This window comes from Manis pentadactyla, chromosome 15 (assembly GCF_030020395.1).
Source record: "Manis pentadactyla isolate mManPen7 chromosome 15, mManPen7.hap1, whole genome shotgun sequence".
NCBI lineage: Eukaryota > Metazoa > Chordata > Mammalia > Pholidota > Manidae > Manis > Manis pentadactyla.
In genome coordinates this window covers 60,177,264-60,198,051 of record NC_080033.1, presented here as the reverse complement: position 1 = coordinate 60,198,051, position 20,788 = coordinate 60,177,264, and the positions used below count along the sequence as shown (strand labels likewise).

At 44.0% G+C, this 20,788-nt stretch overlaps 1 protein-coding gene across 1 annotated transcript in view; it reads right to left on the bottom strand.

The window, feature by feature from the left end:
* The window catches only part of HYDIN (HYDIN axonemal central pair apparatus protein), a 377,997-nt gene that overhangs the window by 82,098 nt on the left and 275,111 nt on the right, over nt 1-20,788 (bottom strand). The window contains exons 33-44 of the mRNA XM_057493202.1: nt 19,245-19,372; nt 18,689-18,825; nt 18,341-18,468; nt 18,000-18,191; nt 17,506-17,655; nt 14,651-14,890; nt 11,135-11,303; nt 8,934-9,113; nt 8,295-8,468; nt 6,579-6,752; nt 5,524-5,738; nt 800-937 (exon numbers count right to left, since the gene is read on the bottom strand). Of these exons, the coding sequence (XP_057349185.1) occupies nt 800-937; nt 5,524-5,738; nt 6,579-6,752; nt 8,295-8,468; nt 8,934-9,113; nt 11,135-11,303; nt 14,651-14,890; nt 17,506-17,655; nt 18,000-18,191; nt 18,341-18,468; nt 18,689-18,825; nt 19,245-19,372 (2,025 nt within the window). The remainder of the gene's footprint in view (nt 1-799; nt 938-5,523; nt 5,739-6,578; nt 6,753-8,294; nt 8,469-8,933; nt 9,114-11,134; nt 11,304-14,650; nt 14,891-17,505; nt 17,656-17,999; nt 18,192-18,340; nt 18,469-18,688; nt 18,826-19,244; nt 19,373-20,788) is intronic.

Below are 20,788 nucleotides of genomic sequence, written 5' to 3'. Positions count from 1 at the left end.
GACTCGTTTCCGGTGATGACATCCCTCCATATCTGGGAACCTCAAGTCTAATTGTGTTATATTTAAATGTGGCTCAGTTTGAAAAACGAAAGCAAACACACAACTCCAGGACCTGGTGAGCAATTTAGCAATTTAGTGATCCCCTCCCAAATCCTGCTGGTCTTATTTTCTTTTCTTTAACTGCACAACACTTATAAAAAACAAAAACAAAAAAATGGAAACAGTTATTGTGTTTCTGACTTTAAAAGCAATATGGCATTGTAAAATAACCAAAAATTATATGAAGAAGACTAAAAATCTGTAATTCTGCTATCCAAAGATAACCACAGTTAACATGTACTTGGAGAACTTTTACTGTGATTGATATTCATAAATATTTTTTAGAAATGTAATTGTGTCTTACATAAGATTTCATAATCTGCCTTTCTCACTCAATAATATATTGAAAATATAGTTTTACAGCAATGAACATGGATAGCTTCACACTCTAACTTTAATGGCTCCATGGTATAATTTTTAACATACCGCTGTAGGTCTGTACCATGACTCTTGTTTTTTTGGGAGTGTGTATAACCTTCTGCTCACTGGTCCTTTAAGGTGAGTGGCTTCAGCAGACTGAAGACAGGGTTAGGGATTGCCAAGGGCAGCAAAAGGACAAGTAAATGACTGCTGGGGGTGAAGAAATCCATCGTTCCTCTCCAGGGCTCTGGGGTTTTGAGCTGCTGTAGGTGGGCGATGGCCCAGCATCTCAGCTCACCCCCGCAGCTGTGCAGCTCTGTGCAGGTGGGTGGGGACGCACCTGTATGCGCTTGGCCAGGATCTGAACCAGTAATTCTTCAGGGAGCACACAGCTCACGAGCCCAGTCTCACCTCCAATACTGGTGCCGACACTGAGCCTGCGCTGCGCAGGCCCCGAGGGGAGAGGGCTGGAGGAAACCTGTCGAGTGGGAGAAGGATCAGCAGTTAGAATACGACTTGGTATCCCAACAACTCCTACACTTGCAAGCCATGTGACCTCGGGAAAATCACCTAATCTTTCTGGGCTTCATTTCCTCATCTGTAAAGTGGGGATGGCATTGTAAAATGGAAGATTCCTATTTTCCTTAGAGAATTGCTGGAAGCTTTGAGCATGAACACTGTGAAAGGTGCTTTGTATATGTACTGAAAAGCACACATTTGTTCATTCATTCAGCAAATAGTTATTGAGCACCTATTATGCACCAGGGACCCCAGTAGTCCTTGGGATACAACAGACAAGGCTGGTGATCTTGCTGCCTGTGTAGGCCTTGCATTCAAATGGGGAGACAGAAAAGAAGCGCACAAAGACATGCATCAGTAATTGATTACAGAAAGTGTTGAGTGCTGGCGAAGAGGATCAGGTGGAGGAATAAGGGGCAATGACAGGGTTGGACACTGGCTGTTAGAGAGAGTGGTCGCATTACCTGGGCGGTGTGAAGGAATGAGACAGGATCCTGAAAAGAGAGCCTTCTCAGTGTGAGCCATGGGGAACATGGCCAGGCTAGAACATGCAGGGCTTGTAGGCCATGGTAAGGAATTTGGATTTTATTCCAAGTATAAGGGGGGAGTTGTTGGCATGTTTAAGGCAGATAAATGATCTGATTTTTATTTTTAAAAGGCCACTCTACCTGTTGCATGAGGTGACAAGAGTGGAAGCAGGAAGACTAGTTAGTTAGCTATGCCCATGGCCAAGGCAGGACAGGGATGGCTGGGGTGGGAGGGGTGAGAAGTGGCTGATACAGGATCTATTTTGGAAGTAGAGCTGACAGGATTTGGATGGGATGTGAAAGAAAGATACACATCTAGAATCCCTGGGTTTTGACTTGATGAAGTTGGAAAATGGTGAAATTACCTATTAAGAAAGGAAAAACTAAGGGAAGAATGATTTTTTTTTTGTCTTGTTTGGTTTGGGGGGAGGGTGTGAGAATCCCTTTTCAGACATACAAATTTTGAGATGTCTCTAAGCCATTCAACAGAGATATTAAATGTGAGTTTGGATATATGAACTGAGCATGGGGAGAAGTTAGGCTGGAGAAAGAATTCTGAGGGTCATAAGCAAACTGAAAATATTTAAGTAATCAACTGGATGAGGTCACCTATAAAGACAAAGTAGATAACAGAAAGGAATGAGGTGTCTCAGTTCTAGCCTACTGCCCAAAGCGAGGGATCTGGAGCAGACGGAGAAGCTGGAGGAGTGGAGGGAGCCCCCGATGAGGAAGAAGAGCGTGGGGTCCTGAAAGCAGTGGAGAGAGCCTTGCCGGAGGAGGGGGTTGTCAGCTCAGGACAGACAACTGGTGCTGGACTGGGCAGGATGAATGCGAAGAGTAGCCGGTGGAGTGGTGAGGAGAAAGGCCTCGCTGGACAGGCGGAGAGTGAACAGTGGTGAGGGTGGCGAGGCAGTCGTGCAGCAATTCTTTGGAGGAATAGCTGTGGAGAGGAGTTCAGAGCTGGGGCAACAGCTGGAGGCAGATCGGGGGTCGTGGGGAAGTATTTTTAAAGATGGGAGGTAATATGGCATGCACGGGTGCTCACTGGCAGATCCAACGCGTAGGGAAAAACACACTTGGGAGCTAGTGGACAGCTGCAGGCGTTCAGCCCTTGTAAGGGAGGAAGGGGTGGGGTCTGTGCTTGCATGCAGGGCCCTGGATAAGAGCTGGGGCAGCCCTGCTCAGCTGCAGGGAAGGCGTGGTGCTGGGTTAGGATGAAGGCTGGCTGGGAGAGTTAGGATAGGGTGGATGTCTTCTGTCTCCGTGAAGTCAGAGGAGAGATCAGTAGCTAAGAAGGTGGAAGAGGAAAGCGTCTTAGGTGTTTGTAGGGTGATGAGAGCAGTGAAGCAGTTCACTTGAAGAGATGGAGGGCAAATTCACTAGGAAAGACCAAAGGGCCCACTTGAGGTGGGTGGTCTTAAATGAAAATTAAGACCACTCAGGAGAGATGAGGGTTTTCTCCAGCAATGCTCAGCCACCCTGCATGGAGGAGGCAGAGAACTGGGTTTACCTGGGCTGCGTGAAGTTTTACTTGGAGAGAACAACGGAGGAGGAGGGGCAAGGCAGACGGAGCGCGGAATCGAAACCGGAGGAGAAAGGAAGTGAAAGGGTGGTAGGCACTGAAGACGTGGACTGGAGGTTTCAGTGTGACCAGTTATTTCCCAGAGTAAACCACGGGAAGCTAGAAGATGGTTGTCAGAAAGTAGGCCATGTGATACAGAGGTGTTGGAGCTGATGGGTGATGATGGGCAAGGTCTAGAAATGATCAAGGTAGTGGGTAGCTAAGGGGGCCATGGAACTGAGAAGCAATAGTGTTGGATTAAATATTCACAAGATCAGGATTTTTAGCTGGTGCTTTCCTGGAACAAGTGATTTATAATTAAATGACCTTACATTACAGATCATATCTTCATTATATTACAGACAACACATTTCTTCCCATTTGCAACTAAAGTGTCAGTCATTGCAGAGTTTTTGTGGTAGGAGACCCAACAGCCATCTCTGGGTAAAGCACTGCTACAGGGTGGCTATTGTCCAAACCACTTGATTCACCAAAGCAGTGCAGGCAGCCACATGTGGGGGTCTGTGAGCTCTGATTTGTACTGTGATCCTAAATGGGTTTTAAGTTCCCTATTTATTGCCAGGGAGCTTATTGGAGTCAGGATTTGGACTTCCTGCTGCCTTTGATATATTCTAAAGAGCCTTACTTCAGTGTCCAGATGGGTGGACCCAAACTAAAGAAAATGATTCCCATGACAACCTATTTAATATGAATATATGAGTTTTAGTTCATCCATAAATATCTATGTAAAGAATATCACAGATCTTGGAAAAGAGGGTTACAATGATGATGCTCTAAGAGAAATTGAGTCAATTATTTCAATTTTCAAGGTGTTAGAAGAATGTACAGCTAAAGCGAAGATCAGAGACATCCCCTGGCACAAAGTCAGCCTGGTGGATGCCCCACCCAACCTGCACACCTCCTCTCACAGGAAGACCTTTGCCTCCACTCCATCTGCTTGCCCTATTCAACCCTCCGTTCACCTGCCCCATCCGACATGTGGGCATCCTCTCCTGCAAGTCCTTTACCTCCACTCTGTCTGCCTAAGCAGCCTTCTCTGGAATGCCCACCTTCCCTGTGCCCCCCTATGGCACTCTCAGACTGTAACAAGGTCCACAGACCCTTTCATCCCTCCTGTTTCTCACATTCTATTGCCCTCCTCTTAATTCCTTATCTATCTAGGCTGGACCTCCCAGATGCTGATGCCATGTTCAACTCCCTTACCCCTTGTTCTGAGCACATCCAGCCCCTGCAATGATGACAACTGCTCTTTTGAGCTCTGCTTGAGGGCTGCCAGGAAGTGCTCAGAGAAATTTCCCAACTCTGAAGTTATGACTTCCCATCTTGGCTGAGCCATCAGAATTCTCAACCACCTTTACTTTGGTGCACCACCAGTTTCTGTTTCTTTCCCTAAGAGGGGACACATCAGTGCTTTGCCACTCTCCTGGGCATGATCTGCAACCTCAATCTCCTCAACACTCTCCACAAAGACCTCATGTCCCATGCACATCCTAGAGCCATTCAGCTAGACTTTCTCCAACCTCCGCTCTCCACCCTGCTTCCCCCACATGCAGCTGTATCTGTTTTCACCTTTACTGGCTCTACAGGAAGCTGGCTTCCACCTCTTTTGACTCTGTTTAATCCTGCTTTCCCTGTCTCCTCCCGGCATTTTATTCCCTCTTGGATGGATCATTACATTATACTTTCCAAGGAGCAACTTTCTTTATACACCCACTTGTGCCTCCACCTCCTTTTGGAGAAAGAAATCTCTTGACCCTGGGTTTGCTCCTTCAATGACTATTCTCTTTTCCTTTCCTTTCTAAGTCTTAGAAGCCCACACTCACTTGACTGCTTTCCCAATGAAAACTCTTCACCCACCTGTCTCTCCCAGCACCATCAACTGTCTCTGGCTACAGCACATACTATTCTGCTGAGATTGTTCTTGAAGTCCTGTGGCCCACAGATCATGGCTCAAACTCCCTGACTACTTTATGACTCCCCAAGTCTCCCCTGAAGCCCTCCCACAACTTGTGTTAGTGGTTTCATCCTTAGTGTTCTTTTAGCATTAGGTTGATCCATACGAAATTGCTGTTACGGAGTTCCCAAATGACTAAATATTGGCGATTTCATATGGTGCAACCTAATGCTTTTACACACCTCTTTTGTCATCAATTTCATTTTATTACAAATATGAATGTGTGGTTATCTTCTTCATCAGACTCTTGGTGCAGCTTGAGGGCAGGGGCTTTACTTTGCCAGCCCCCAGCCTAGTGTCTGTAGCATTAAATGCACCTGCTGGACACCTGCTGGATGGGCACTCCTCTCAGGAGAAGCAGTGCGGGGACAGTGCTCAGGCCTGCCTGGTGAGGAAGGGCACCCATAGGAATGAAGTCATGCTGCCCCAGAGGAAGAGGAGGAAGGATCCCAGCCCTCGTCCCAGGGAGCCCAGGCTTGTACCTGAGGTGTTTCAGAGGAGTGCTGGTGATGCTGCTTCTGAGACCCAGAGGCGTGGCTCTCTGCCTTGCTTTTGGGGAGCAGCATGCTTCCACGCAAAGCCTTTGCAGGTTTCGCTTCAGGGGTAGTCAGATTACTTTCCAAGGTTAACTTGCTCAGGGTCTCACTGCTCAGTCGTAGTTGTCCTACGGCGCTTTGGCCCGAAGCAGCCTCCTGGACTACAACAGAGAGAGTGAGTTTACAGTAAGAGTCACTGGAGGGTAATAAAGAAACAACAGTGGAGACGGCGTGCTGAAACCTAGTGTGATTCTCTTGAGGAATACAAAACCATCTCCATCTGCAGCTGGCTGACTGGGGCTGGAGAAGAGGCCCCACCTTTGGAGGCTGGATGAAGGTGGGTCAGCAGAGCCTGGCTTGGAGTCCAGGGCTCCTCGCTGCTCATCTTCCCGGTGGATCCCAAGTTAGTTTGCCCTGCTTTCTCTTCCAGCCCAGCTCCTCTTTTCCTCCAAAATGAAATCCAAGTTCCTAATCTTGGCATCCAGGTTAACTGCAATTGGCCTCAGCCTGCCTTCCCGTCTCTAACCTACTGTCAGCTTCCCTGCTGTCTTGGTCTGGCGTGTTCTGGCCCCCATCTTTACCTATCAACATTCTCCTGCTACTTTGAAGCTCATTTCCATGAAAACTCCCCAAATTACGCTTGTTGGATCCCAAGGATCCCAAACTTGCTCTTTCCCAGAAGCCAGGACTTCTGCTACATTATTTTTTCTCTGCTCTGAACAAGCCCATGTCACATGTCGACCCCCAGAGATGTGGGACGTGTCTTATCCATGGTCCTGTTCCCTGCACAGCCAAGTGTGTGCCTGCAGTAGGCAGCCAGGAGAGCTGCTAAAACTGGCGATTCTTCCCTGAGCTACTAAGTCAGCAGCGTGTTACAAGGCAGCCTTCACCGGGGCTGTGGGGGCAAAGTTCAGTGGGAGAAACAGAGCAGATGGGCGTTAGCAGTGGGCGTGCTGGCCACTTGCCCATACAAAGTCAGGGAGAACGCGAACGCGTCTTACCAGAGTCCTCCCCTTCCTTCGTGGGCTGCTCTATGGCGGCCCTGATGCAGAGCTCGCGGGCCCGGAGCCCTGGGGCGTTACCGCTGTCCAGGATGGCTTCCAGCACTATGGAGTCGATGCTCAAGCAGGCTGCGCTGTAGTACTTGGCCAGGCTGACTGCAGTGGCTGACTTTCCTATAAAAAAGGTCAGAGAGCTGAATTTCCTGGCTTTCATTTGTTCAGTGTCCTAGGCAGAAGAAGCTTCTAGAACTGAGGCCCTTGTAAAGCGATCTCTCCAAGTGTTCTGCCTCTAAGTCTGTCATGTTGCCAGAGGTGGCAGCAGAAAAGAGGGGAGAGAACTGAGCCAGGAGTCGGGACGTTGGATTCTGGTCCAATTCTACCACCGATCTGCCATGTGCTATGTGATGGCAACCCACATCCTCTCTGGATCTTCTCAGTTTAACGTGGTTCTATCAGACGATCTTTAAAAATCTTGTAGCTCAAACTGGCTCTGATTCTAATGGGGAGAGGTTTTTGGCTTAAAGAATAACTTGTGTTGAGTTTTTCCCCTTATTTTTAAAATATATATTCATTAAAAGAAAGAAGAAACTTAAGGAACAACAGACAGGAGAAAAGAAAAGTGATTCACAGTTTGCTCATCCAGAGAGATTACAGTTAGCATATGGCTGCTAAGTATGTGTATATAACCATTTTACTTATATTTCTTATAAAAAGAAATGGGTTATATAGCAGGCCGAAAAATGGCCCCCCAAAGATGTCATATTCTAATCCCTGGGACCTGTGAATATGTTAGTTTATATAGTAAAGGGACTTTACAAGTGTGATTAAGTTAAGGATATTGATATGGGATATTATCCTGGAATATCTGGTTGGGCCTGATAACTCTGTCACCATTAACAGTAAGCCCCCTATTCCTCTTTCCCCACAGCCCCTAAAAACACTATTCTACTTTCTTTCTTTATGAGTTTGCCTACTCTATGTACCTCATATAAATGGTATCATACAGTACTTGTCCTCTTGTGTCTGACTTATTTCACTTAACGTAATATCTTCAAGGTTCATCCATGTTGTCAGAAAGCATGTCAGAACTTTCTAGCGTTTTAAGGCTGAATAATACCCCACTCCACCACATTGTGTATATCTACTCATCTGTCAATGGACAGTTGGACTGTTTCTAGCTTTTAGCTTCTGTGAATAATGTTACAATGAACATGGGTGTACAAGACACTGTTTTAAATGCCTAAGTAATTCACTCTATGAATGTACTATGGCTTAATTAACTCCATATTGAACATTTCTGTTGCACCCATTTTTTTAATGGTAAACAATGATGAACTGAACAGTCATGCAGTTAATCTTTGTCCACATTATTATTTTCTTAAGATAAATTTTTAGAAATAATATTGCCAGGCCATAGGGTTTCCACATATTTTTCTTCTCTTTTTAAATAATTTAATGTCTTGGATCTTCTCTAATATTTTAATGCTTTAAAATTATTGGAAGAAAACAAGCTCAAACAATTCAGAGTGGTATTGATTAAAAATGAGGTGTCTCTGTTTTTTCTCTCACCCTGTATCTCTGAAGGTTTTAGAGTTTTAAGAGGTTGGGGATAATCCTTTGGTATATAAAGTTCAAGCAGAATTTATATTGTCTCAAAAATTACAAGTGCAAACTGCAGAAACCCCAAAAGGGCGACCCCACAGAGCTGTGGCCTACCTGACAAAGGTGTCCCATGGACAATAATGGCGATGCCTCTCCGGTTCTTGGCCAGGCGGCCTTCGGCGGAGATATCGATGCCCAGGTGGCGGGCGATCGCCCTGCTCACCGGGTTGTCATCTACTTCTCCAACTTCTTCCGTGGAGTGGCTGTCTATGCTCTGTGTCTTGTCAGCTGCAAATTAGAGATTAGAGAGATATAGGTGTGTGTGTGGGTGTGTGTGTGTACGTGGACACACCCAGCACGCACATGGGCTCTGATGGAAACGGGAGTAACTCTTTCTTTATAAACATTGTTTTAAAATGACAAGCAGCCCTTGTTTCCCCCTGGAGTGGACGGGCCCTTTGGGACTGATCATTTGTACTAGCTACTAGCACTGACTATTCAGATACTCTTTGACTCTTTAATTCCACTTTTGTCATCTCCTGATGAGAAATTAATACTGGAGACTAGTTGAACTTGCAACATTAAGAGAAAGGGCTAAATAAACGATGGCATATTCATATTCTAGAATTAATACAGAGTAGTGCTAGGAGGCTTGGAGGAAGCGTTTTATGGGGAAAGGTGTAAAGGCATTGAACAGTCTTCCCCCTTCCACTCAGAGAGAACTGGTACCAAAACATTAAAGTGCTTGGTTACCTTGAGACACTGTTTTTTCCAGGCTCTCCTCATCCTCCTCTTCATCTGGGTGGGTCTTGTTCTCAACCACAGGGATGTGCCGCTCCTCCAGGTTGGATGTAACAGAGCTGCCTTGGCTGAGCGAGGTCCTCTTCGTGCTGGTGGAGGTTCCCTGTTCCGACAAGGGCATATCTTCCTCATCTGCCAGGGAGCAAAGGGTGAAAGAAAACACACAGGGAATTGTTGGGAACAGGGGAGGGAGATGAGGCAGGAAAGGAAAGAGAGACAGAAGGAAGAATCACTGAATTGGTTGCCACACCCCCTCCCCCCCAAACCCAATTAGCAAGAACTGCAGTCAGTCAGCTGTTTAAGAAGTTCCACTGTCCAGAGTGTTTCTGCATTTTAATATTAAAAAAAAACAACTTATACGCTTGCACCAGAAAATTAGGAAAATTCAGAAAAGCAGAAAATGATAAAATTTAGCTGCAGAAAGAGATACAGACAGACGAAGGATGGGTGACAGAGGAATTGCAGCTTAATTTTATGACAGCTGTATGGGAGAGCTGCAACCTTTCTGATTTTTAATTTTTAGTTTTTCCAGACTCTACTTGGGGTCCTATTGTACATGCCAATCTATAGCCTGCTTTCCCCTTTATCACAAACATTTCTCCAAGCCATCATGAAGCACATCTACTACTGTCTGCCCAGCGCCCTCCTCATTGCCCCCACCCCACAGAGCTTTTGTGGGCAGGTAGGGCTGTGACTATACAGAATGACGCCCCCTCCCCATCCCAGGGCCAGGACATCCTCTTGATCTAGGATTTGGATTTGAGCTGGAGAGGTGGCAGCTTTCCTGTGTGTGGTGGCAACGTGACGTGGGCCTGCTGGGCCTCCCAGGACAAGGTGTGGAAGCAGAGAAGGGTGATCTACAGCGGGAGCAGAGGGAGCCGGTGCTCAGAGAAGCACTGGTGCACGCAGAGCGTGCGCCCTCCTGGCCCCCTCCAGACCCTCAGGTCCTGGCTCTAGACGGCCTTTCAATGGGCCAAATGGAAAACGAACCCACGACAGTGTGTAAGGATGGGATAGAAAGCTGGGGACGAAAACGACGAGGGCCTTCCCCGATGTCATGAGGCCCTTTGTACACGGCAGCCCCGTGTAGCTCTCTGCCTTGGACGCTAGGCAGCCCTGAGTTTAAATGTCTACCCATCCCCATCCCTTTTGTTTGTTGTGGGCTTACTCGTTTCCCCTAAAATTCATATGTTGAAGTCCTAGCTCCCAGTATCTCAGACTGTGACTGTATTTGGGGATAGTGACTTCAAAGAGGCAAGTGAGTTAAAATGAGTCCCATAGGTGTCCCATCCATCCATAATCTGGTGTTCTTCTAAGAAGAGGTTAGGATACACACACACAGGGAGAATCCTGTGAGCCCACGTGGACAGCCATCAAGACACCAACGAGGAAGGTTCGGAAGGAAACAACCCTGATGACACCTTGACCTTGGAATCGTAGCCTCCAGAATTGTGAGGATAGAAATCTTTGCTGGCCACTTAGTTTGTGGTGTTTGTGATGGCAGTTCTAGCAAACTAACAGGGCTCAATGAACATGACCAGGAGTTGGGTAGAGAGGCATTCTCCTCTCCTCTTCTCCTTTGATGGCAAACTAGTATTCTCCACTAGATTCCCTGGGAGATGAAACAAGCACAGGGCAGGAGGAACAGACACCATTTGCTCATTCATTCACTCTTTATTTTTAATAAATAGCACATATTTATTGAGCACTACAACATATCAGGTGCTGTTCCAAGCACTGGGTTTACAAGTGGGGAATATGCGATCCCTGCCTTTATGGGAGTTTCTTGTCTAGGGCAGGAGATGGGCATGAAGAAAATAACTGGACCTGTGGTTTACACAGAAGAAGGGAGCAGTAAGAACAGGAATAGGGCACGGAGAAGCAGGAAGGAGAAGCACGCAACACGACAAGCCACACGAGAAGTCTTACGTCCTCCCTAGACTCCAGTGAGAGCAGAACGTGTCCCTGTCTCTGCATCCATACAATGGGGATAATGGGACCATTGGTAAGGGTTAGAAATAAAAGACATAAGGTGCCTAGCACCTGCCTGGCTCCTGGCAGGTGCTCAATAACTGATTTAACTCCCAGCGGGGGTAATTCACAGGAGCCAAGGCAGCGGCTGGAGTGGAGGGCTCTCCACGTTGAGTTCTCACCATTCTCCTGAGCCAGGTTCTCCAGGTGTTTCGCCTTCATCTGCTCCTCTTTGGACCGCTGCACCTCCTTAAAGTACTCGTACACCTCTGGGGGCAGTGTCTCCCCTGCAAGGCGGGGAGGCAGCAGCAGGGTGTTGTAGGAATCATAGCCCTTCAGCATCCGCAAGATCTGCTCAAGGAAAGCAGGAACTGTTGGGGGTCTCCACGGAGGCTTCCTTCCCAAGCCCCAGGGAGGGTCTGTTCACCAGTCTGCAAAACCCCTGCTCTGGCCTGAGGCTGGGCTGTGCACAAGGGCAGGGTCCTTTGGAGAGGTCTAAAAGGTAGGCTGCGCCCTGAATCTCAGCACATAGGATCTTTATTTTGCCCCATTTGAGCCTGGGCATCTCACATGGGGAAGAGAACTTTCTTCTTGTTTTAAAAATAACACATACTGTTTTTCTTTTGTTTGTTTATTTTCCATTGATAAAAGTCCAGAACTCTGTGTGTTTAAGTGACACGTTCTTAAGAAATATTGTGCTTAGCAATATTATACTAGGTAAGGTGGTTGTCTCATAAATAGAGGATTCAGGGAAAAACAGGTGAAATGCTATTAAGTATGTGTGGGTGGGGGAGTGTGGGGGGTGCGGAGGAAACGCGTATCAGGATTGTCAGGGGAAGTATGAGATGCCCAGTTAAATCTGAACTTCAGATAAACTATGAGTACTTTTCTTAGTTTAAATGTCCTATGTTGTTTATCTGAAATTAAAATTTAACTGGGCAATCTGTTTGTCTTTCTACTAAATATGGAAACCCTAGTGTGTATTATATTTATAAAACACAATAAAAAATAAAGTCCTAAAAAACTATCACTTCCTGTATGACCTAATTTACTGGTGTGAAAAATCTCTTTTGTTAGATAACTCATCTCCAGGATCACCGTTTTTAGTTCTTTGAAAACCACTGTTAATAAGCTCATTCTAAAAGTTATATGGAAGAATAAAGGGCCAAGAATAGTTAAAACACTAATGAAGAAGAATAAAGAGAGAGGACTTCTCTACTAGATATCAGGGCTTACGAAACTGGAGTAATAGACAGGGTGGGATTGATGTTGGACAGACAAACTGACCAATGAAATAGAAGAGAGACCTTAGAATAGACCCATTCATATACAGAGCTTGATATAGGACAGAGATGGCATGTCAGACCAGTGGGGAAAGGAAGGAGTTTTCCTAAGACTGGTTGATGCAGACACACAAAGGTCTGGCCAACTAATTTCCAGATTCCCATTCTGAAGAAAAACTTCTGGATACAGAACCCAAATTGGCAGAACATAAACACTGGATGTACAAAAGATAGAAGATACCAAGGCTAAGCTGGGGGACAGTCCAGAGGGAGCAGATCACATTAGCTAAGCCATCCCCAAATTACTGACTCACAGAAAACATGAGATAACAATTGTTTATTGTTTTAAGTTGCTAAGCTTGGGGGTAATTTGTTTTACTGCAATAGACAACAAATAAGCCATGGATTACTAAGCATCAGACTTCAGGAACAGTAAAACCTTATGGGCAAACAATGGAGCAATGCATTTAAGATACTCAAGTGCAGAAAGTGCAAGCCAAGGATATTATATCCAGTCAAACTGATCTTCAAGCGTAAAGCCACAGATAAACAGTTACTAACATGTGAGTACTCTGGGAATATTGTTCCTATGATCCCTTCCTGAGGAATCCACTAGAGAATAAGTTTCAGACAACCCAGTAGTGACTGGAAAGGCCTCATCACCAGGACTGGTAGTTAGCATTGAGTTCATTTAAGTGTAGAATTATGATTACATGATAGAAATTACTTTCTGACATATTAATATAAGCTCTGACACTACAGATATAATGCAAAAAGCAAAACACGGAGGAAGTGTAGATGAGATGGTTTCTCAGCAGGCATTAGCTGGAAGTAAGAAAATATTTTAAATTAGAGGGTGGTGAGGAGAAGGAAAAAGACTACTGGACAATTTCATTATTGCTCATAGTAGAGGACTAAGAGGCAGTTTCTAAAAGGTAGGGTATTTAGGGTATTAGATAAAGGTGTAGTTCATACAGCTCGGTCTCAAGGTAGGATAGTGGGTTAAAGACAGTAAAAATGGACCTGGATGGATCAATGTTACAGAATAGAAATCTTAGAAATAGATCCAAATAAACATAGTCAACTGACCTTTGACAAAGGAGCAAAAGCAATATAACAAACTATAGTTTTTTCAACAAAATGGTGCTGGAACTGGACATCCACGTGTAAAAACCCCCAAATCCAGATGGATCTTATACCTTTCATAGAAATTAATTCAAAATGGATCATAGGTCTAAATGAAAAACATGAAACTATAAAACTCTTAGAAGAGAACATAAGAGAAAGCTACCTAGAGTAGGGTGATGACTTTTTAGATACAGTCCGTGAAAAAAATAATTGATAAGCTGAACTTCATTAAAATAAAAAGGTTATAAGGAAACAAACAAAATCAAAATAGAGTCATGAATACAGAGAACAGACTGGTGGTTGTTATAAAGGAGATGGGTGAGATAAGTGAAAGGGAAAATATTAGTGAGAATGTTTAATATTTTGATCTGGATGATAGTTAACATGAGTGTGTACACATATCAAATTCATTGAGCTGTACACTAAGATTTGCATATTTTATTGTATGTACCTCAATAAAAAATTTTTTAAAAGATTTTTAGTTAAAAATTTTTTTTTAAGTTCTGTGCTATGAAAGAGAATGTCAAGAGAATGAGAAGATAAGCCAGAAATATTGGGAGAATATTTGCAAAACACTTGGGAGAAAATATTTGCAAAATATGTTACAGAAAATATTTGTAAAATATTTTCTGATACATTTTATTTCTGATAAAATGCTGTTTTCCAAAATATGCAAAAAACTCTTTTAAAACTCAAGAATAAGAAAACAACTTGATTAAAAAATGGGCTGAAGACCTTAACAGACAACTCACCAAAGAAGACACACCGATAGAAAATAAGCATATGAATAGATGCTCCACATCATATGTCATCAGGGAAATGCAAATGAAAACGAGATACCACTACACACCTACTAGAAAAAATTACAGAGAAAAGGGCAGATTTAAGCCCTAACATAGCTACATTAAATCTAAATGGTTTAAATACACAAATGAAAGACAGAGACTACTGGTGTATTAAAAAAATGACCCAATATAGTCTGTCTATAAGAAAGTCACTTCAAATATAATGACTGCATGTATTCTTTACTGTTTGAGTTTTAACCATGAGCATGTATTAAGTTTCTCCATTCAGTGTTTAAACTATACAATGAGATCACAAAGCAGCAATGAATTCTGCTGCTTTGGAAAGGAAATAGGTCAGGAAAGGCTACAAAGTGATGTTTAAATTGACAAGGACAGGCTTAAGAGGAAGGAGTGGCAGGTGCCCATGCAGAGACAAGAGGATGAGTACATGGTAGGGCCCAGCATGGGTAGGAAATGGAATTTGGTTTTGGCTTCTGTTTACCTTCTCTTCTATGAGATATTGCTGATCAAATTCCAAGGAGTAAATCTCGATGGGAAAGTCGCAGGGATTCTTTACCACCACCTCAGCCTCACCTCCAGGTGCATAAGGCAGCAGTGGCCCCAGCTCCAGAACTGAAGGACTAAATTCCAAGTGTGGCTCTAGGCCTTGCCCCTGGGCCAGCAGTATAAGCTTCTGAGAACTCTGGGCAATCCAGAACACCAGGGTTTGGTTGTAAAGTTTCTGGAAAATATAAAAACAAAACAAGCATCTTAATTTTTTTCTGTTACATGCCATGTAAAACTGAAAACCACTGGGGGGGACAAAATTGATCTTACTTAGATTAAGAGAGAAAACTTTTCATATAAAAGCAATTGATATTACTAGCATTCCAGGCCCTGTATGTTCCAAGTATTTCATCAGTTGTAGAAGGCCTCTGACTGCCGTGATCATATACCTCAGACCCCACAGTGTGCTCAGATCTGCACCTCTGGGCTCTCATTTCTGGAGTCCTGCTGTCCGTGGGCAGGGCAGGGCAGGGCAGGACAGACATGCTGAGGAAGTAGTGCCTTCTGGGAGCGTTCCTCAACCAATGACTCTCAGGAGTTACTGCATAAACACCCATGTCCCATATTCCTTGGGAGGAATAATTCTGAAAGTGCATTTTGTCTGTTTGCTCAGTTTCCTGGTGGGATTAAGCTCCAGGCTCCAAGGCAGCTGGCTTCCTTGCACACCCGATCAGCTGCCTTCCTTTCTCTTGCCATGTTCTACTTTTCTATCAGTGCTCTCTATACTTCCCAAGTCATCTGCTTGCACTCAAATCTTGTCTCCAAGGCTTTTTCTTAAGAGAATATGAATGAACCTATTTGCATTATTTGAAGATACAGTTAAACAGCAGGTCTGGGGTGATCAGTCAGGGCATTCAGTTCATTGATACAATTATAATCCAAATACCAGTTGATCATGATACAGACTATCCTGATCTGGTTTCACTGGGGAGCCTATTAAAAATGGGGCTTTGCAGGCCCCATTCCTAGACAGCCTGACTTAGTAGGTGCAGGGTAATGCTAGGGATTCTGCATTTTTAACTAGATGTCCAGGTGATTCTGATACAGTTGGGTTCATGGCTTGGGTTTGGAGGCCATGATTGGTTTCATGATTTTAAAAGCTCCTATCTGTCTTAGCTCAAAGAGGAAAATCAGATGTATAGACATATAGATACACACAGAATGGATTACTGGCAAAGAGGGCTGGTACCTTATGACCCAAACTTCTGTATTTTAATTGCTTTTTAAGGAATTATTTTTAAAACATTTCACTCATTCCCTTGTTTTCTAACACATGTTAGTATTCAGAACACATGTTATGATAATGTCTAGGAGTTATTGGTGTGGACAACAGTGATTTCTCTGTGCTGCTGAGGCTGATGGAGATAGAGGCATGGATCATATGGGTTGAAAGGCTCACCTAGTTCTTGTACACAGCCAATAAATTCCTCCCCCAACTGATGGAAACATTTTGTTAACTTCGACTGATTCCAACTCAACATTTATGGAACTGCCTGAACAAATCTATTTTTTGTACTATATTTGTTGATATGTCCCTCATTCAGTAAGACATCCAAAATCTTGAGTAAATTCTGACAGTCTTAAGGCTCTTTAAGAATGAGAAACATATTCTCTTGTGTTTTAAAAGAGTTGAGATTTTGATAATGATAAAAATAAAGGCTTTATTTTAGAATCAGGTATGAAGTAATTCACTTCTTATTTTCTTTCTCACTGCAGATTTTAAGCATTTCTCAAGGCCATTACCAGGAAAATGGGGGTTAACTATAGGTATTCTATAAAAATCACATTGATTTTTTCTTTTAAAAGAATAGAGGAAAACATCTCCCAAATGCCTTAAGCACTGAACAAAACTCTTTACAGTGTAACCTCTTGAGATTCTCTCTGGTTCTAGGATCTTATCTTTACTGTGTTGTCAGGAGAAGCTTTGTGCTGATGCGGTGTTCACAAAAGAATTGCTTGTGAGGCCCAAGGAATATGTCTACCAGGAATGTGTCACCACTAATAGTAAATAGTTACTATTTATTAATAAGAGTAATATAGTAACTCTTACTACATACAGAATAGTATGCTGTGCATTTTGCTCACATTAATTCATTTAATCCTCAAAATATTCCTAGAAGGTAGCCATTGCAAGTTGACAATATCTAACATGACACCCTAGAAACAGACACTTTCAAATTCAGGTTTTTTTAAAAAGGTAAACACAATGCATATACCCCATATTACAAAATATCTTCGGCAGGGTCTGGCACGGGTCCCCTGTAACTGAACACCTCAGTATTTCCACAGCGGCAATGTCTGACTGCAAACGAAGTGAGGTAAATAAAGGTTAAGTGTCTCCTGTCAGTTCCAATGAGGGTTTTCTGCCAGATGAGTTTGGGTCTGCAACTTGTGAATTTTTTTCCCAGTTTTTGGAGCTTATTGGGAATTGCACTCAGGGATTCGACATGTGATATTATTATTTTTCATTTTCTTTCTGAGCACACTGAGGTTTAGTGAGGCTGATGAATTTACTCAAAGCCATTCAGCCTCTAAGTGCAGTGGCAGGAGGCCACTAACCTAGGTCTGCTGTTAAAAAGCAACAGGTTGGAAAGCTCTGCTGATTCCAGAGCTGGTGCTCTCAGCTGCCAGGCCATGCTACTGATGGCCAGAAGCACCTGATGTCATATTCAGAATAGCGAGGCATGGGTCACTCAAAGGTTCCCTGGAGACCCAATTAAGCATGGGCTTTGAGTAAAGCTCAAAGAGATAGAGAGAGTCTGAATGAAACCACATTTCTTTAAAGCTTACCTCTTCTTTGGGCATGAATTTCACCTGTACGTTGGATCTCTCACCAGGATCCAAGACCCCGGAAGTGGGCTGGATCTCAAAGATCCGTGTCTTTGTATCTAATTCGGTATGTAGTTTCCGTCTTAAGTACTTTGGCATGTGTTTCTCCAGCTAATGAATAGATATTAGAAAATTAGATCATCTTCTATGGAAAATGGACCTATTCTCTTCTCCACGCACTCAACCTATATTTATTAAGTGACTACCTTCCAGGTGTCAGGGAATGTGTAGATATCAGGCACACAAAGATGAATAAGACATTCGCCAGACAGCATGGCCTGATAGGTCCTTGTGTGCTGCTGGGCTAAGGCCTGAGATTGTATGCGGGAGACAGTGGTTGTCACTGAAAGTCTTTGAGCAGGATTGTGAAATGAGGAGAGTAAAGGTCTAGAATTATGAATCTGGCTGAAATGAACATGAAAAAAGGGGGAACAAAGGTGCCAATCCTCATTTACCTTGTTAACTGGCTTATAGCTGTGGACAAACCATTCACAAGGGACTTGGAGATGATTGGAAAGCTGAATCGTTTCCACGAGGCACTGTCCACACTGAATTGGGGCAAACTCCACTTGCTCAGAAGACAGTGTCATGGTGGGAATGGTCACCTTGGCTTGGAGACGGATATGAACTGCTGGCCCTCCAACCACCTAGAGCAGGCATTAAATTGCTGTTACTACATGGCATGGTGTTGGGGGGAGCATCACAGCTCTGAAAATAGTAACTGCATCATCCCAGGGGTGATCAGCAAGCAGAGATGTGAGCTGGGTGGATCGGCTGGGCCCAGAGGGCACCTTACCTTAATGGGCAGGAGGAGCTCTTTGTTTCCAACAGAAAGGTTGGCCCCTTGTGGGTCAAATCTCACTTCAAATGTTTCTGTTTCACAGTAAGGCAGATTCTTTACACGATCTAGCTCAGTACTGAAGCCTGGACCAAGACAAAATTTCTTTGTATGATAAAGAAATAACAAACCGAGCTGCTTAGATAGAGTCCCTCTGAGGAAGGATGACCATTCAAATATCGGTTATGGCACAATGATTCTTTTGGCTTCCAGAAGAAGCATTAGCACTACTCCGGGGCAGAACAGATGGGCCCCTTGGTGGAAATGACAAAGTACGACAGGAAAGGGTCTCCCCAGTGTGGTTACCCGTGTCGTGAAGGATGCGCTTTTCTGCATAGAAGGACACTGGGAAGTGACTGGTGTTGGTGATCTTGATGATGTGGGTTCGGACCTCACCAAAGACGATGTAGCCAAAGTCCAGGATATACTCTGGCAGCTGGACTCTGAAATGATTAACAAGCTCTCCTTACCAGTTTCTTCCAAAAGTGAGATTGCGACGCTCAATCTCCCTGTACAGTTCTAGTCTCTAGAGTGGAAGACAACCACTGTCCAGAATGGAGACTAGAACAAGATACAACCTCCAGACGTCTACCCTGCTGCTGTGTCAGCCACTATCCCAGGACACATTCAGCTTGGCCCCTCATGAACCTGGAACCAGATTCAGCCGTTAGACAGAGCCAGAGGTTTCTGACTCTGAGAGGCAGAGACCTGGCTGGGTGGCTGAATGCTAGAGGATGGCAGATACATGAGGGGCGGGGCTTTCATTCCTAGATGGTCAGCCATTAGTCCAGGGAGTGCTCCGCAGGCAGCGCTGCTGGCTCTGCTGTACTCTGAAACAAGCACGACGTGGAAGGACGCTTACTTGGCCAGTCTGCAGTGACTATGATGGCAGAAGTCGTCTGTGGGATCGGGGATAACTGTTTTCTGATGTTCTATGGCATAGCCTTGGACTATAAGTCGCTCTACTTCCATCTGGAGCTGAGCACTTAACTGGAGCAAGAGAGACGAGCAAGTGAGCAAATTCTTCTAGAACATGCATTCTCGATGGGGGCAATATCACACCTACGAGAGGGAAACTGCTTCATGGTGGGGGTTGGGGGTGAAAATATCTTAACTATTATAATGGTTTGTGGATTTCCCAGGGGCCACAGTACATAAGCAGATATACAGTATAACTGTGGTATTAAAATTTTCATAGGGTGGGGTCAACAAACTGGTGCATCTATACCATGGAATACTATTCAGTAATACAAAGGAATAAACTATTGATACGGCTGGATCTCAAGGGTGTTACACTGAATGAGAAAAGCCAATTTTGAAAGGTCATATACTCCATGATTCCATTACACAACATTCTTGAAGTGACAGAAATATAGAGATGGAGGATGATAGTGGTTGCTGGGGGTAAGGGATGGGGAGATTGGGTGTGACTGTAAAGGAGCAGGATGTAAGGGTAAGCACAATTAAAAATAAGAGGCTTCATTCTCCCTGTTGAAAATAAGGGAAGAGATTTCTCCCTGCTCCATTTTCTTGGAGCATTTCCTTTAGAAAGCTTGTAAGCTCCTCCTCTGTCTCTTTGAAATGTCTATGCATCTTTTTACAAGCTAAACACGCCTCCTGTCAGCTTCAGAACACAGGAGTGTCTTTCTCAAGGCCTTGGGAACCTTTTCTTTGAAGCGTGATCATCAGGGAAGGCAGAGCCTGTATCTCCCAGTTTCTGTGGGAGGATAGGTGCTGAACTTCAGAGGACCCTGTCATGAAAACGTAAGAGGCCTGTTTTTCCTTTGGATATAACCACTTAGCTAACACGGATGGTCATGCCAATCACCATGTGAATTTAGGACGAACCAGGTGTGACAAATGGCACTGTCAAGTCCTCTTACTTGAGGGCTAGTTATAGCTCCTGTTTAAGGACTTGTTACTGTTTATCTTGAGAACATGTATATAATGGATTGTATTTACTTGGCTATATAAAAGGCTGAGATTTCTTTCTGTCTTCATAGTCTCTTAGCAGACTCCTGTCACATGGATCACATTCTGGTTTAATGCTTATTCAATTATGAAGTTATTTTCTTTCTCTTCTACCTTTGTGTACAGATTTTTCTGGCTTGGAGGGAGATTTTGTTTTTTTTTAATTCTATTTCTCCAACAAGCACAGGGACCCTCACGGTGATGGAATAATTCTGTGGCTTATTATGGTGGTGGTTGCACAAAGGTACGCATGTGAAAACATTGCACAGAACCATGCACATGAGTGCATATAAATATGGGTGAAATCTGAATAAGCTCTGTGGCTTGTATCATGTTAATTTCTTGGTTTTGATATTTTACTCTACTTATAAAAGATGTTATGGGGGAAAACTTTTTTTGCAACCTTCTGTGAATTTATATTTCAAAATAAAAAAG